Below are 13,915 nucleotides of genomic sequence, written 5' to 3' on the forward strand. Positions count from 1 at the left end.
TGCAGGAGACCCGGGGTTTGATCCCTGGGTTGGGAAGATCCCCTGGAGAAGGAAATGGCAACCCACTCCATATTCTTGCCTGGAGAATCCCATGGACAGAGGAGCCTGGCGGGCTACAGTCCACAGGATCGCAGAGTTGGACACGACTGAGCGACTTCACTATCTTCCTTTCTTTCTTACAAAATAAAGAGAGCTATAATCAGAACAGCTACAACTAGCAACCAGATCAAAAAACAGAATATTATCCACCCTCCAGAAGGCCACTCTCTTGCCTCATTACAGGCATACCCTCCAAAGGTCAACTACCCTGACTGCTAACAGCACCAGTTAATTTTGCCTGCTTTTAAACTTTCTATAATGGGAGTCATACAGCGTGTGTTCTTTTGTGTATGACCTCATTCTGATTGTGAAGTTTATTTCTGCACTTGAATATAGCAGTATCTTTTTGTTTTAGTGAAGTACTCCATTTGGGGGTTATATAAATATGTCATTAATAAATATTCCCTGTATCAATATTCATATCAGTATCTATAGTCAAATTAGTTCATTATTTTGTTAAGCCCTCCTATGCTGTTTCTGATCATTTTTCTAGTGGTTCTGTAACTTAGAAAGTGAAAGTGTTATTCCCTCAGTCCTGCAGACAAGACACCCCATGGACTGTAGCCCTCCAGGCTCCTCTATCCAAGGAATTTCCCAAGCAAGAATAGTGTTTCCAAGGGATATTCCCGACCTAGGTCTTCGAACCTAGGTCTCCTGCATTGCAGGCAGATTCTTTACCGGGTGGGCCACCAGGGAAGACCACTGAAAAAACTGTGATATAGTCTAAGTTACAACCTCTATATTAGAGTCTACTATGATTATAGTTCAAGTATTTCTCCCTTAGGTCTATCTATTTTTGCTTTATATATATATGTCCATGTTTGCGTCCGTGCTGAGTCGTATCCGACTCTTTGTGACCCCAAGACTATAGCCCACTAGGCTCCTCTGTCCATGGACTTTTCCAGACAAGAATACAGGAGCAGGTTGCCATTTCCTTCTCCAGGGGATTTTCTCGACCCAGGGATTGAACCCTCATCTCTTGATGTCTCCTGCATTTGCAGGCGTATTCTTTACCATGCTACCTGGGAAGCCCTAATTTCTTTAAATATTATTAACGTCCATTGTTAATTACAGCAGATTGGCCAATTAATACCCTGAACACTAAAAATAGTATTTAACACACTAACTCAATTTTCCTTAAATACATACTTAAATCAAAAGTTTGAATAACTTTAGCTTACAAAGAAAACAAAGCTTTCATTTCTTGACATAAGAACTTGAAAAACCCAGAAGCAAAAGTAAACCAAAATCAAGTAAAGCCCTAAAATGGTACAAACCCCTAAAAGCCAAGCTGGTTTGCCAACAAAGCTCCGCCTCCGTGCAAACCCTGCCCACTTCCGGCTGCCCCACCCACTTTCTAACTCTGCAACACCGCCCCTTTCTGCGAGGTCCCGCCCCCTGCACCTGATCCTGGTACCCATTGGGTGAATCCGGATGCTGTATACACACCCTACACACGCACATTTGGCAGGGTCCTCTTCGCGCGTGCGCAGCAGCGGCGTCAGGCAGCTGGAGACTAGGTCCCGGGGTTGGGGGGAGGGGGGGAGGAGGTCAGGCCGAATCTTCCTCCGTAATAAGAAGCTACGCGTCCCGCGGTCCTGGCTCCGTGGGTCCGGTCGGATCGGGCCTGGGCGCTGGAGCTGCTCTGGCTCCCGCCGCGGCGGGTACGATGGAGGCCGTACCGGAGCCCAGCGCTCACGCCGGGGGAGGCCGAAACAGCCGGCGGTGCTAGTAGATGAGGCGGCGGCGGCGGCGGCACGGACTCTCCATGAGCAAGCGGCGGCGGCGACGGGTGCGGCGGCACCGGCGGTCTTCGGTCCCCGGGGAGGTACGAAAAGTCGGCTTCCTGGTGGACGGAGACTGGCCGGACGCCTTCCGCGGCCCGGTCCTCTTGCCCTTTACCCGCAGTCCCAGGCGCTCAGCGGGGCCACTGCTCGAACGCGGGCAGGGGATGCCCAGCCCCTTCACCGGCTCCGGGTTCTGGGATCCACCCGCAGTCCAGGGCCAGCCTTCAGTGCCGGGCCTTCCCGGGAGCTGCGGGCCGGGGGCGGGGTGGGCGGGGTGGAGATGGGGGCCCACCGCGTACCCATCCCCGCGCTGCTTCGAGCGGGACCGCGGGCCGCTTTCTCGAGTATTTGGGGGCGCTGACTCGGGAGGGGACCTTCAGGACCCCCGAACTCTTAGGGTGTCTGGTATTCAGTGCTTTGGGTAAATGGTCTGGTCCTCATGACCAGCGTGGAGTACAGATTGTCACCCTTGGAAACGACCGCAAAAGGTGTCGTTTTTTGCCAAGGAAATAGAAGTCTAGGGAGTTTTCCTGGTTTGTTCAAACTAGGGGGCCTATTGAGGCAGGAAAATAAAGCCAGTAATTCTCCAGGACTTACAAATCACTGTCTAACGAAACGATGTTTTTGACAGTGTGGCCAAAACTTAAAAGACAATTTCAAGTATAGTTCTTTGCACATTTTCTGGTCTTTTTTAGTCGCTTTTATCGTAATTTACTTTAGAACAAATCACCACGGTACTGCAGAAGCTAGAATAAGTGTCCTTTAGTTCTTTCAATCCTCTTTTATCTCCCATTGTTTTCCCCAGAAAAAGGCTAGAGAAATCATTTTATGTGTGTGTATATATTTTTAAATATATATATGTAGTTATAAAATATATGTTTAATTCTCTTAGAGTGCAACTTGCTTTCCAGAGCAGTACTTATTTAGTCATGTCTAAAAGATAATTTGGCAAAAAAATACTGCAGAAATTTAGTTCCTTTCTAATGCAATATTTAAGGATCTGAACTCAGGCTCTGAATCATATGACCTTGCTACAAAGTTCTTTAAAATGCCACAGAAATCAGTCAAACCATGAGAAACGTTATTTTCATGTTTTAAATATTTAAATACCTTGTGATTTTTTTTTAAAGAATATGTTCTGAAACATTTCTTCTTCATTAAGCAGAAACTGAGTTTCTGTTTCCTTGGCTGTAAATTTGCCACTCCCTCTTATTCCTAAGTGGTTGACTAGAGCCAGCATGTTAGCAACTATATATAAACATCTACACTTCAGACTAAATATAGTGTTGAATATTTTAGAGTCCACAGTATCTTGCCTAAGTCAGAAATACTGTGTGTGTGTGTGGCAAAACTGAATTTTTAGTTTGCTGGTGTTAGAAAATAAGTTTGAACTTAATTTCCCACACAAAACACATAGGTCTGCAGCACTGAGCGTTGGATTCACATTGTGCTTGGATGTGGCACTTGAAACTATGATCAAAATAAGACAATGACCTCAGTCACTAATTTCTGTCTTCTCCTCAGATGCTTCCTGCTTTCATGAAAATAATGCTTTCATGAAAATGCAAAACATGAAACATATTGCAAAACCCTGTGATGTTTTTAGTTTAGACATTTGTTTGTTCCAAATAAAGTAAAGCAGTTTTTTTCAATTCAATTTCATTAGGACCTCATTCTTTAATTTTTTTCAATTTTGCTTTATGTACATACATATCACACCAACATGTTTATTAGAATACTGTCAGTGACTTTAAAACCAAGCTGTTAGTTATCCTCAAGGTTGGGGGGAAGATAGTTCAGTACAGTCACTCAGTCGTGTCCGACTCCCTGCGACCCCATGAATCGCAGCACACCAGGCCTCCCTGTCCATCACCAACTCCCGTAGTTCACTCAGATTCACATCCATCAAGTCAGTGATGCCATCCAGCCATCTCATCCTCTGTTGTCCCCTTCTCCTCCTGCCCCCAATCCCTCCCAGCATCAGGGTCTTTTCCAATGAGTCAACTCTTCGCATGAGGTGGCCAAAGTATTGGAGTTTCAGCTTTAGCATGAGTCCTTCCAAAGAACACCCAGGACTGATCTCCTTTAGGATGGACTGGTTGGATCTCCTTGCAGTCCAAGGGACTCTCAAGAGTCTTCTCCAACACCACAGTTCAAAAGCATCAATTCTTTGGCGCTCAGCTTTCTTCACAGTCCAACTCTCACATCTATACATGACCACTGGAAAAACCATAACCTTGACTAGACAGACCTTTGTTGGCAATGTCATGTCTCTGCTTTTGAATATGCCGTCTAGGTTGGTTATAACTTTCCTTCCAAGGAGTAAGTGTCTTTCAATTTCATGGCTGCAGTCACCATCTGCAGTGAATTTGGAGCCCCCAAAAATAAAAGTCTGACACTGTTTCCCCATCTATTTCCCATGAAGTGATGGGACCAGATGCCATGATCTTCATTTTCTGAATGTTGAGCTTTAAGCCAACTTTTTCACTCTCCTCTTTCACTTTCATCAAGAGGCCCTCTTCACTTTCTGCCATAAGGGTGGGGGAAGATAAGTGCCCGTTTAAATAAGGAGTTCACCACATTCCCAAAACATGCAGAGAGAAGAATCAGGATAATGAACCAAGCTCTGAACCAAATTGTCCCAGCCTGGCCTCAGTATTTAAAATTATAGGATATCTGGCATGGTCCTTCTCAGGTGGCGCTAGTGATAAAGAACCCGTCTGCCAATGCAGGAGATGTAAGAGACCCAGATTTGATCCCTGGGTTGGAAGATCCCCTGGAGAAGGGCATCGCAACCCGCTCCAGTATTCTTGCCTGGAGAATCCCATGGACAGAGGAGCCTGGCCGACTACAGTCCATAGGGTCACACAGAGTCGGACACGACTGAAGCAACTTAGCATGCAGCATTGTCCTAAATTGCAAGTGAAAAATCCCCAAGTGCATAGAAATTATTTTTGTTTTAGCTGTGCTAATACGATTAAGTTCTCCCGATTACAGTACTCTTCATATGTTGTATTTCAAAGCCGGTTGGCCTTTCTCTATACCCCAACTAAGAATTCCATTATATCAGTTTCGTAAGTAGAACCACACATATTAACAAGAGAATGAAACACAGCTCATATTTTGGAGGAAGAGGTTTACATTAGGAATGCACTTAACCAAATTTAGACTGTATCTTTGAATAGTTTTATTTTTATTTAGGATTTTTTCATTACAAGGTTATCCTCTGTCAGTGATAAAACCTGCAATATAACCAATCATAATTGGTTGGATGGCATCACCGACTAAATGGACATGAGTTTGATCAAGGTCCGGGAGTTGGTGATGGACAGGGAAGCCTGGCATGCTGCAGTCCATGGGGTTGCAAAGAGTCAGATACAACTGAGCGACTGAACTGATAATTAATAAAAAGGTCCATCAAATGACTATTCTGTATTTCAAAAAAAGGTTACAACTTAAATGGTCTATCCAGAGACCATTCATATTGCTGAAAAAATGGCTCATGGCTTGAATTGTTTTAAAATGTTTTTGTTCCTTTAGGAGTCTTATCTAACCAAACTTAATCTTTAGATAGTTCTATTTTCATTTAAACATACATCATGCATTTAAAAGATAAAGTCACAAATTTACAAGTACTGTCTTAAACTTTTAAAATGCAGGATGAAGACACTGTTTGAAGAGATCAAAGCATCAATTAAAAATAACTATAACCAAGATCGCTCATTTTGGAGGCCTGTTCTTCCTTGGGGAGGTGTTTTTACGATCAAAGCTGGCCGCAAAGCAGTCTCCTGTACACCACTCTATGTTGAAATAAGACTGAAAAATACCTGCACCATAGATGGATTCTTAATGTTACTCTATGTCATTCTCAATGAAAATGAAAATTTCCCCCGGGAACTCTCTCTTCATTTAGGTAGAGAGTTTGTAGACTGTTTTCTTTATTTAATGGACACCTACAGTTTTACAACAGTGAAGCTACTTTGGATTTGGGACAAAATGGAAAAACAGCAATACAAGTCTGAAGTTCATAAAGCTTCATTAATAATTGATTTGTTTGGGAATGAACATGATAATTTTACAAAGAATCTCGAAAATCTCATGTCAACCATACAAGAGAGTTACTGTTCCAACTGGCGATGCCCCACTCGAGTGCAGGAAGATCAGCAACGCACAATTAATATAAAGTAAGTTGCTCTAAAGTCTGTTTTGTCACTTTTAGCGAAAGTAGTATGCTTATAATGCATGATATGGATAGATAGGAAAATAGGTAGGTAGATAGATATAGTCAAAGTACTTCTTAATGTACAGACCCTGTGTACAACAACTTATATATAAAGCAGCCAGGCAAATGCAAGACTCTTCAGTGGGTTCCATGATAAAAAAAATATTACTCTTCTATTATATCTAAACATGTCAGGATTTACAAAACCAATGGATAACTATTTCACTTGCAAAATAATGACCTCAGTATGCACAATGTTTTCCTCTGACTCAGAAATTACTAATATGGCTAGGAAGATAATTCCTTGTGTCACAGATTTAGCCTCTCCAGCGACACTAAGTACTATATTGAAATGTTTCCGTCTCTGAATACATCCCTGTCAGGTAGGCTCGTTCTACATGAACAGGAAGATTGAAAGTACTCCACGTCATGGCCAGGGCATACTTAGAGACAGAAATCTCAAACTTGGGAGTATTAATACCTGAAAAGGATACAGATGTAAGGAAATTTTTTATTGGCTAGAAAGGTACTGATAGCCTGCTGAGGGGAGAAAAGGAAGGCCTTCAAGCTGGTGAAATGACAGGGAGGAAGGCCAAACTGGCAAGCCTTAGTGGAGTATTGGGCAACATTAACGCCCCAAGGGCGCATGAGCTGGAAAAGGGATAATTGCCAGTGTGGAGGTTGCAGGGGGCAGTGGGAAGCAGGACAGAAAAACAGATCCAAACACATTTTTGTCAGAAAGCATACTTGGCCCTGTGGTCCAGGAAAAAAACTGCCTAACAGATTGTTCCCATGTGGGATTGTACGTCACATACCCAAACTTATTATATTCACGTTTTCTGTATAGCATATTTAGTTTAATATTATAACATTATACTTAGGATAATGGGAAAGCAGAAGATCTGTTATTCTTTTTAGAGACTACCAATTAATGTTTCTCTTGTTCTGAAATACTCTTGGGCCATTTTGCTGTATTGCTGATAGGATGATGTTGATTTTGAAATTTCCATCAGGGAAAAAGTTGTTACTGTTAAATCATAATGGACTTTAAAAAAGTGCTTCAGAAATTTGTCTTGTTTTTTTAAAAAAACTTACATATGTTTTGAAACTATAATGAAGTATTTGCAGCTCTATATTAATACTAGCATTTTGTGCCTCTCTTAATAAATAGTTTTCATTATACTCTATATAACTTTGTAGTCTTTTGCCTATTTTCCAATCCTGTCATAAACAACCTCTGAAGTATGTAGGAAAAGTTTTTTTTAACAAATCAGGAAACTGAGGCCAAGAGTGGCTCTCACTAACATTGAGTCAGGTAACTAATCAGCTGCTCTCCTAATTCTGGATCCTGCTTTCTTACATCAGGACCAGGATCCACTCTATTTAATCCTATCAGAAATTTTTAAAGTAACAACTGTGTCTCAGGATCAGTTTACATACATATTTAATGTTTCTTAGAAAGTTTCATACATTAATGTTTATTAAGTTCAACTGGTTTCTATATTGTCTATAAGAAATACAAAGATGAATAACAGAGGTTATACTTTTATATGTGCTTTACTAATAATGGATGACTTATAAAATTTGTTATCCACATAATATCCTTGGGCTTCCCTGGTGGCTCAGCGGTAAAAAATTTGCCCGCTAAGCAGGAGACATGGGTTCAATCCCTGGGACAGGAAGATCCCCTGGAAAAGAAAGTATTTACCCACTCCAGTATTCTTGCCTAGAAAACCCCGTGGACAGACGAGCCTGGCCGGCTGCAGTCCATGGAGTTAACAAAGAGTCGGACACGACTTTGCAACTGAGCAACATTAATATATTTACATGTAAAATGCTGAAGCATTTCTTACATGCGTTTTGCAATTGTTATAGTCCTCCCCAAGAAATTCCACATGGAAACTTGATACGACTGGCTGTGGATGAGTTATTCTGTTCCAGGATTGAACTGTGTGAAGAGCATGGGTGAGTATATGATAGACACTTAAGATGAAAGTATTTCTGTGTTTCTTATAAAGAAACCTGGATTGGTACGCTCGTTATGAAACAGCAACTCACAAGTGTTTTAGGAAGCCTTATATTTTTGGAATCTTGACGCCTTCTAGTTTACTATACCATTTTATGCTGTGCTGCGGTTGCTTGATGAATACAAAGCAAATGCCTTTTTTCCCCCACTGCTGAGTAGGTACAATAAAACCTTGCTTAACCGGAACCCAGCTAATCTGGACCCTCAATTAGCTGGATTTTTTCCCGTACTCCTCATTTATGTTCAGTTCAGTTCAGTCGCTCAGTCGTGTCCTACTCTTTACAACCCCATAGACTGCAGCACGCCAGGCCTTCCTGTCCATCACCAACTCCCGGAGTTTACTCAGACTCATGTCCATTGAGTCAGTGAGAAAGCAGTAAATGACAACCAGAAAGTTTAACCTGGTTAAAGAAAAAAAGGAAATCCAGGGACTTCCCTGGTGGTTCAGTGGCTAAGACTCCGTGCTTCCAGTGCAGGGGGCCTAGGTTCAATTCCTGGTCAGGGAACTAGATCCCACATGCTGCAACTAAGACCTAGTGTGAACAAACAAATAAATAAAATATTTTTTTAAAAGAAAGGAAATCCAAAGGGGCAGAACATATTCACCCCAGCCTCTTAATTTTTATATCTACAGTATTGTACAAGGAGAATTAATATTTAGAAGGATGATCTTATACCTAATTAATCACAAAAGCAGCAAAGAATAGAATACCTTCAGTTAATTGTACTTAAGTCCAGAGAGTGAACTAGGTGTGTTTTTGCAACAAATGCTGAAACAAAAGGGTTTTCGGATAACTTAGTCAGTGTTTGCCCACCAAACTACTGTCCCCTGAGCATTTCAGTTAATTGAGATTTGACTGTTTGATTACATTTGTTTTATTTTAATTCATATGCTTAATACCTGATGCTACTTGGAAAACAGAATCTGCTACATCGTAATGGCAAAAGGAACCAATCGGAATTTTATTTAGTCTAAAGAAGACTGTAAGAATTATCTTATTGCCTCTCTGCCATTATTCTCACTTGAAACCAGCCTAGAGAAAGAAAACCTTTTTTCTGAATAAAAACTTTTCTGTCAGTTCAAAAGACTACATGCTTTTATAAGCTGAGATAAACATAGTCAGCTTTTCTTGGAATTTTAAAAATGTCATTTTCTTATATATAGACTCTCTCAGCTTATAAACTCTGAGACTTAGGCATATAAAGTATTAATACAGTCATACAATTTTCCCATACCTAAAATAGATAATATACTTATTATGAAATTAAGTGATAAAGACAACTCAGAGTGATAAAAAGCAGCTTTGTCTCAAGTGTAATAAAGTTCATACCTACTTTCAATTTTAGGTGTGGTGGCTTAAGAGAATTTTCCCAAAGAGTGTTCTGCCACGGGGCACCCCCTTTTGTTGTCTTAAATATGCAGCATTGGAAATCTGAAGATCTTGCATATGTCCCCTATTACTTGGATTTATCTGATCACAAGTAGGTGCTTTTTGTTTGTTTTAATGACTAATGAAAGAGTTTTATTTATATTGTTCTACTATTCTATCATGATTTTGACTAGTCCTTAAGGAAATACATATTGTTAAAAAAAAAAAAGCTATCTCTAAATTTATGTATCCTAAATAAGATCAGAATATACTACAGGGAGTCAATCACTGACAGTGTACATAGTGGTTAGGTGCTTAGACTATAGAATAGACTGAACTGGGTTCCAGTCCCAGCCCTGCCTTTCAGGCGATGTGATGCTGATCCAGGAGCAACCAGTTTACACATCAGTCTTCTTATCTATAGAACAGAGGTAACAGTGTCTAAAGTGTTTAGGATAGTACCTAAGACTCAGGAAACAGTAAATACTGGCTGGCCATTACTTGTATTTCAGGCCAAAGTAGTGTATAGTATGAGGTCATTTAAACATAAAATACTACTGTCATCATTAGATTAAGATCCAAATTAAGATATAAGGGATTCTTTTAATTTTTTGCCTTTAAACATTTTCTTGTGTTTTCTCTTATATAATAGAACCATGCAGTTCATGAGTTAAATCTATTAAAATAATGCCCTTAAAAATGTATCATTTTTTTAAAATTCTTGAAACGTTTTACTCCAAATTACCAATTATAGTACATTTTTTTTTACAGATGAATGTCTTTTTTCAGATAACAGAATGCAAATAATCTTATTCCTTAGTTAAGAATGTAAGGAATGTTTTCTTGTAAGAACAAAGTACTGTGATTTTCTGCCACACTTTGTCATTTAATTTGCAGGTATTTGTTGGAAGGTGCCACATTGTTTAACAAAGAGGAACATCATTATTCTGCAGCCTTTCAAATTGATGGACATTGGATGCACTATGATGGCCTCAGAAATGTGAATTTAATTTTGTTAAATAAACCCCCAGAGTTTCTCCTCTTGTCATCATTGGTTTATATTCGAGCAGCAGAGAAATAAATATAGACTGATGCTAAATTATATTGTTTTCCCTCCTGCCCATGCTCCCCCAGATGAAGGGCTTTTGTTTTGTATATACTTGGTATCCAAGAAAATAGTTCAACTATATTAGTTTCAGAGGTGTATTTTCTAGTGTTTAGCCCCAGGTAAATGTTTTATATAGAGAATCTATGCAAAAATATTTGTATTTCTTTTTTCTTAATCCCAGGTTATTTTTATACATGCATATTTTATGTTGAAATAAAATATATCTTGTAGCATTTGTATTTTTTATTTATATGTATCTCAAAGGTTTTTTACAATTCTGTTTTTGAATCTGAGAAAATACTTCATCATTTGAATTCTCGATTTTTCCTTTTGGATATCCAAATAAAACCTGGGTACAAATAAGTTTTCAGTTTATATAAATTTAGCAGTTCAAAATACCTGGCTGTATTTATTTGCCCTACCTCATTATAATCCAAAGTGCACTATTGGATCTAGTTTGGATTTGAATGTACAACTTAGAGATGGTTTAGTCTATTTTACCTGACTTGCCTAATGTCCCTGCAGCAATTTTTAAAAAATACTTTGCTAAGAATGTTTCTCTGGACTTGAATTATTTCTTTATAATGGCAAATAACTTTACTTGCTAAAGTATTAAAAACCTAGCAGTGGATTTTAAGTGTTAACTAAGCTCCAAGCTTAATTAAGCTTATTTTTACTCAAATAAATTATATAACTAATGTTTAAATGTAATAGAGGTTCTCTAATAAAAATTTATTTTGCAGATAAGACAGCTATAAAAAGTGTCAGGCAAACTGTATGTTTACTAATGTTGAATGAACAATGGAAATGTACTTTAAATATGTACTTAAAAGAAATTGGGTGCCTGAGAATACAGTTGACTCTTGAACAACTCGGGGGCTAGGGCCCTGACCCCCAAACAGCCAAAATTCCCCCATGTAACTTTACAGTTGTCCCTCCATACCTGCGGTTCCACATCCTTGGATTCACACAACTTTGGATCATGTAGTACTACAGTATACGTTTACTCAAAAAAATACCTGTATAAGTGGACCCACACAGTCCAAACCCATGTTGTTCAAAGGTCAGTTGTCTTTCTCTTCCTAGTAAGTCACATTGGCACAGAGGAAAAAATACTTAGGTTTTGGGGGTAACATCTGTGTGCTGCCTTAATAATAGTAAACTGATACCATGAAACTTTCTTTGATTTGCAGTATAAATCACAGAAAGTGTGTAGTTATCAGAATATTATGTTTCTTTTCAAAGACGTAGGATCGCTCTTCCTTTTACAATTTAAAGGAAAAGTAATAAGTAATGTTCTCAAGGGAAAATACTTTTTGGAATCTATCATCATTTATTTTAGTGTTTTCAGTGTGGCTGTCCTTAGGTTTGGGGTTGAGATTGAGTGCAATATATTTGGAGATTTCTACACAGCATCACAGTTCACTGCCATTTACCAAATTGCTAAGGTTTAATTCAGTAAATTAAGTCTTACATTGCATTGGTGCCATGTTAAGATAACTTACTAAAGAACAGATAAATATAAGTGCAACGTTGATGAGTATGCCTTTTTATCATGTAAAAAAGAAATATTCATAGTATTTGCTCAAAGTAGTGATCTATTTTATTTTTTTTAAATTGACCCCAGAGTTTATTTAAATAGTTTCTGCACGTATTTAAATAGGGTTTGATTTATAGTATACTTTTCTGGGGACACCTTACTGCATGAATCGAAGTATACAGAAACACAAATATTAGCATATACATAAATGATTTCATTAACAAAATTATTCCTGATGCAGATTTATTCTTTTATGAATTGCACTTTATTTGGAATAATTCTAGCCTGTCACAAGACAGTGACATACCTACCTCACAGGGTTGTTGTGAGGAATGAAATGTTTGTTAACATCTTGACTACCTTGAACATGCTAATAAAAAAATCATTTTTTCTACCTCTTTCATGTACAGGCAAGTTTCCTAGATTCTCTCTTACTAATGAACTTTTCAGATCTTTTTAAAAATTATTTTAGCAGTAGTTCATATCAGTAATGGAATTAATGTGTAGTGAAATTTTAGTATGCCTGCTGGACCCCAGATGATTAGGATTTAAGGATAATAGGTATTTTATTGTTACGGTGGTAATTGAAGACATTATTCCTCCAAATAGTGACTAGGAAAGGGGTGAAAAAGTATGAAGTAAACAAGATTATCAAAAAATTTGAAGGTGAGAGTATGGAAAAAAATTTATAGCCTTAAACACTATTAGAGAAATTGGAATGCTGAGGAGGACAAAAGGTATGAGGGAATAATCAAAATATGTTTTTAATCAGAATGTCACAAACCACAGCTACACCTAGGGTAGAGCAGAAATTATTTTAAAACCCTAGCTCCATCAAAGGGGGATAAAGAACAAAGCAAATTTAAGGGGAAATCTCCAACACATGGGCTTCCCTGGTGGCTCAGACGGTAGAGTCTACCTGCAACGCAGGAGACCTGGGTTTGATCCCTGGGTTGGGAAGATCCCCTGGAGAAGGGAATGGCTACCCACTCCAGTATTCTTGCCTGGAGAATCCCATGGACAGAGGAGCCTGGTGGGCTAGAGTCCATGGGGTTGCATAGAGTTGGCCATGACTGAGTGACTTTCACTTTCTCCAACATGTAAGTAGAAATCTCCAACTTCTCTTCAAAGAAACTTTACCCTCCACCCAAAACTTAGATTTATCCTTCAAAGTAGCTTTCCATTACTGATTATTAGGGTTGATTTAACCTAGATTGTCACTGGATCCGATCCCATCAAAGAGGAGGAGAAAGATCATCACCACAAGCATGAATCCTACGTTCTATTTTATTCTTAGAGTATGAACAAACAGCTAAGCTGTATAAACAGATGACTACTGTGACACATAAAATGCCATATTTGTTGAGCATATCAACAGTTTAATGATTAAATGATTCAATAATAGTTATTTGACAATAATTGTAGTGCACTATAAGCAGGAAAGGTAAATAGTTCAATGTAAAAATGACAGCAATTACCACTACTAAACAACAGCCTAAGCAAACATCTATATTACCATCTTCCTTTGTTAATCAAAAGCTAAAATCACAAAGGTTTTGAAGTTCACCTTGACAACTTGATGCCTTGCTAACAGTTCCTACCCACCCAACTGGCCCAGGGTTCACCATCTGCTCAACTGGACAGCTCTTAACTTCAAATTTAATTCGATCTGAGGGAAAGCAGCCTTTTACTTTATCTCTGGGAAGTTGAGAAAGTTGGTGGGGAGCTAGGTGATTTCTTCATATGCTGTTATCTACTTGAGT

The 13,915-nt window shown here is 39.0% G+C and overlaps 1 protein-coding gene across 2 annotated transcripts; it reads left to right on the forward strand.

Annotated features, from left to right (window-relative positions):
* On the forward strand, window positions 1,622-12,546 carry C21H14orf28 (chromosome 21 C14orf28 homolog). 2 transcript variants are annotated; one of them, XM_018066560.1, is made up of 5 exons: window positions 1,623-1,927; window positions 5,546-6,070; window positions 7,984-8,073; window positions 9,482-9,616; window positions 10,402-12,546. In XM_018066560.1, exons 2-5 carry the CDS (start codon window positions 5,547-5,549, stop codon window positions 10,583-10,585), a joined length of 933 nt encoding a protein of 310 aa, XP_017922049.1. In that variant the 5' UTR covers window positions 1,623-1,927; window position 5,546; the 3' UTR covers window positions 10,586-12,546. The 2 variants fall into 2 exon arrangements, with proteins under 2 accessions (XP_017922050.1, XP_017922049.1); XM_018066561.1 differs by lacking the exon at window positions 7,984-8,073 and having other exon boundaries at window positions 1,622-1,927.

This window comes from Capra hircus, chromosome 21 (genome assembly GCF_001704415.2).
Source record: "Capra hircus breed San Clemente chromosome 21, ASM170441v1, whole genome shotgun sequence".
Lineage (NCBI taxonomy): Eukaryota > Metazoa > Chordata > Mammalia > Artiodactyla > Bovidae > Capra > Capra hircus.

Bases quoted from the DNA above. Each gene is read 5' to 3' on its own strand.
- C21H14orf28 (XM_018066560.1), top strand. From the start codon at position 5,547: ATGAAGACACTGTTTGAAGAGATCAAAGCATCAATTAAAAATAACTAT. The intron at 6,071-7,983 runs GTAAGTTGCTCT...CAATTGTTATAG, and splicing joins CAACGCACAATTAATATAAA to TCCTCCCCAAGAAATTCCAC. The intron at 9,617-10,401 runs GTAGGTGCTTTT...TTTAATTTGCAG, and splicing joins TTGGATTTATCTGATCACAA to GTATTTGTTGGAAGGTGCCA.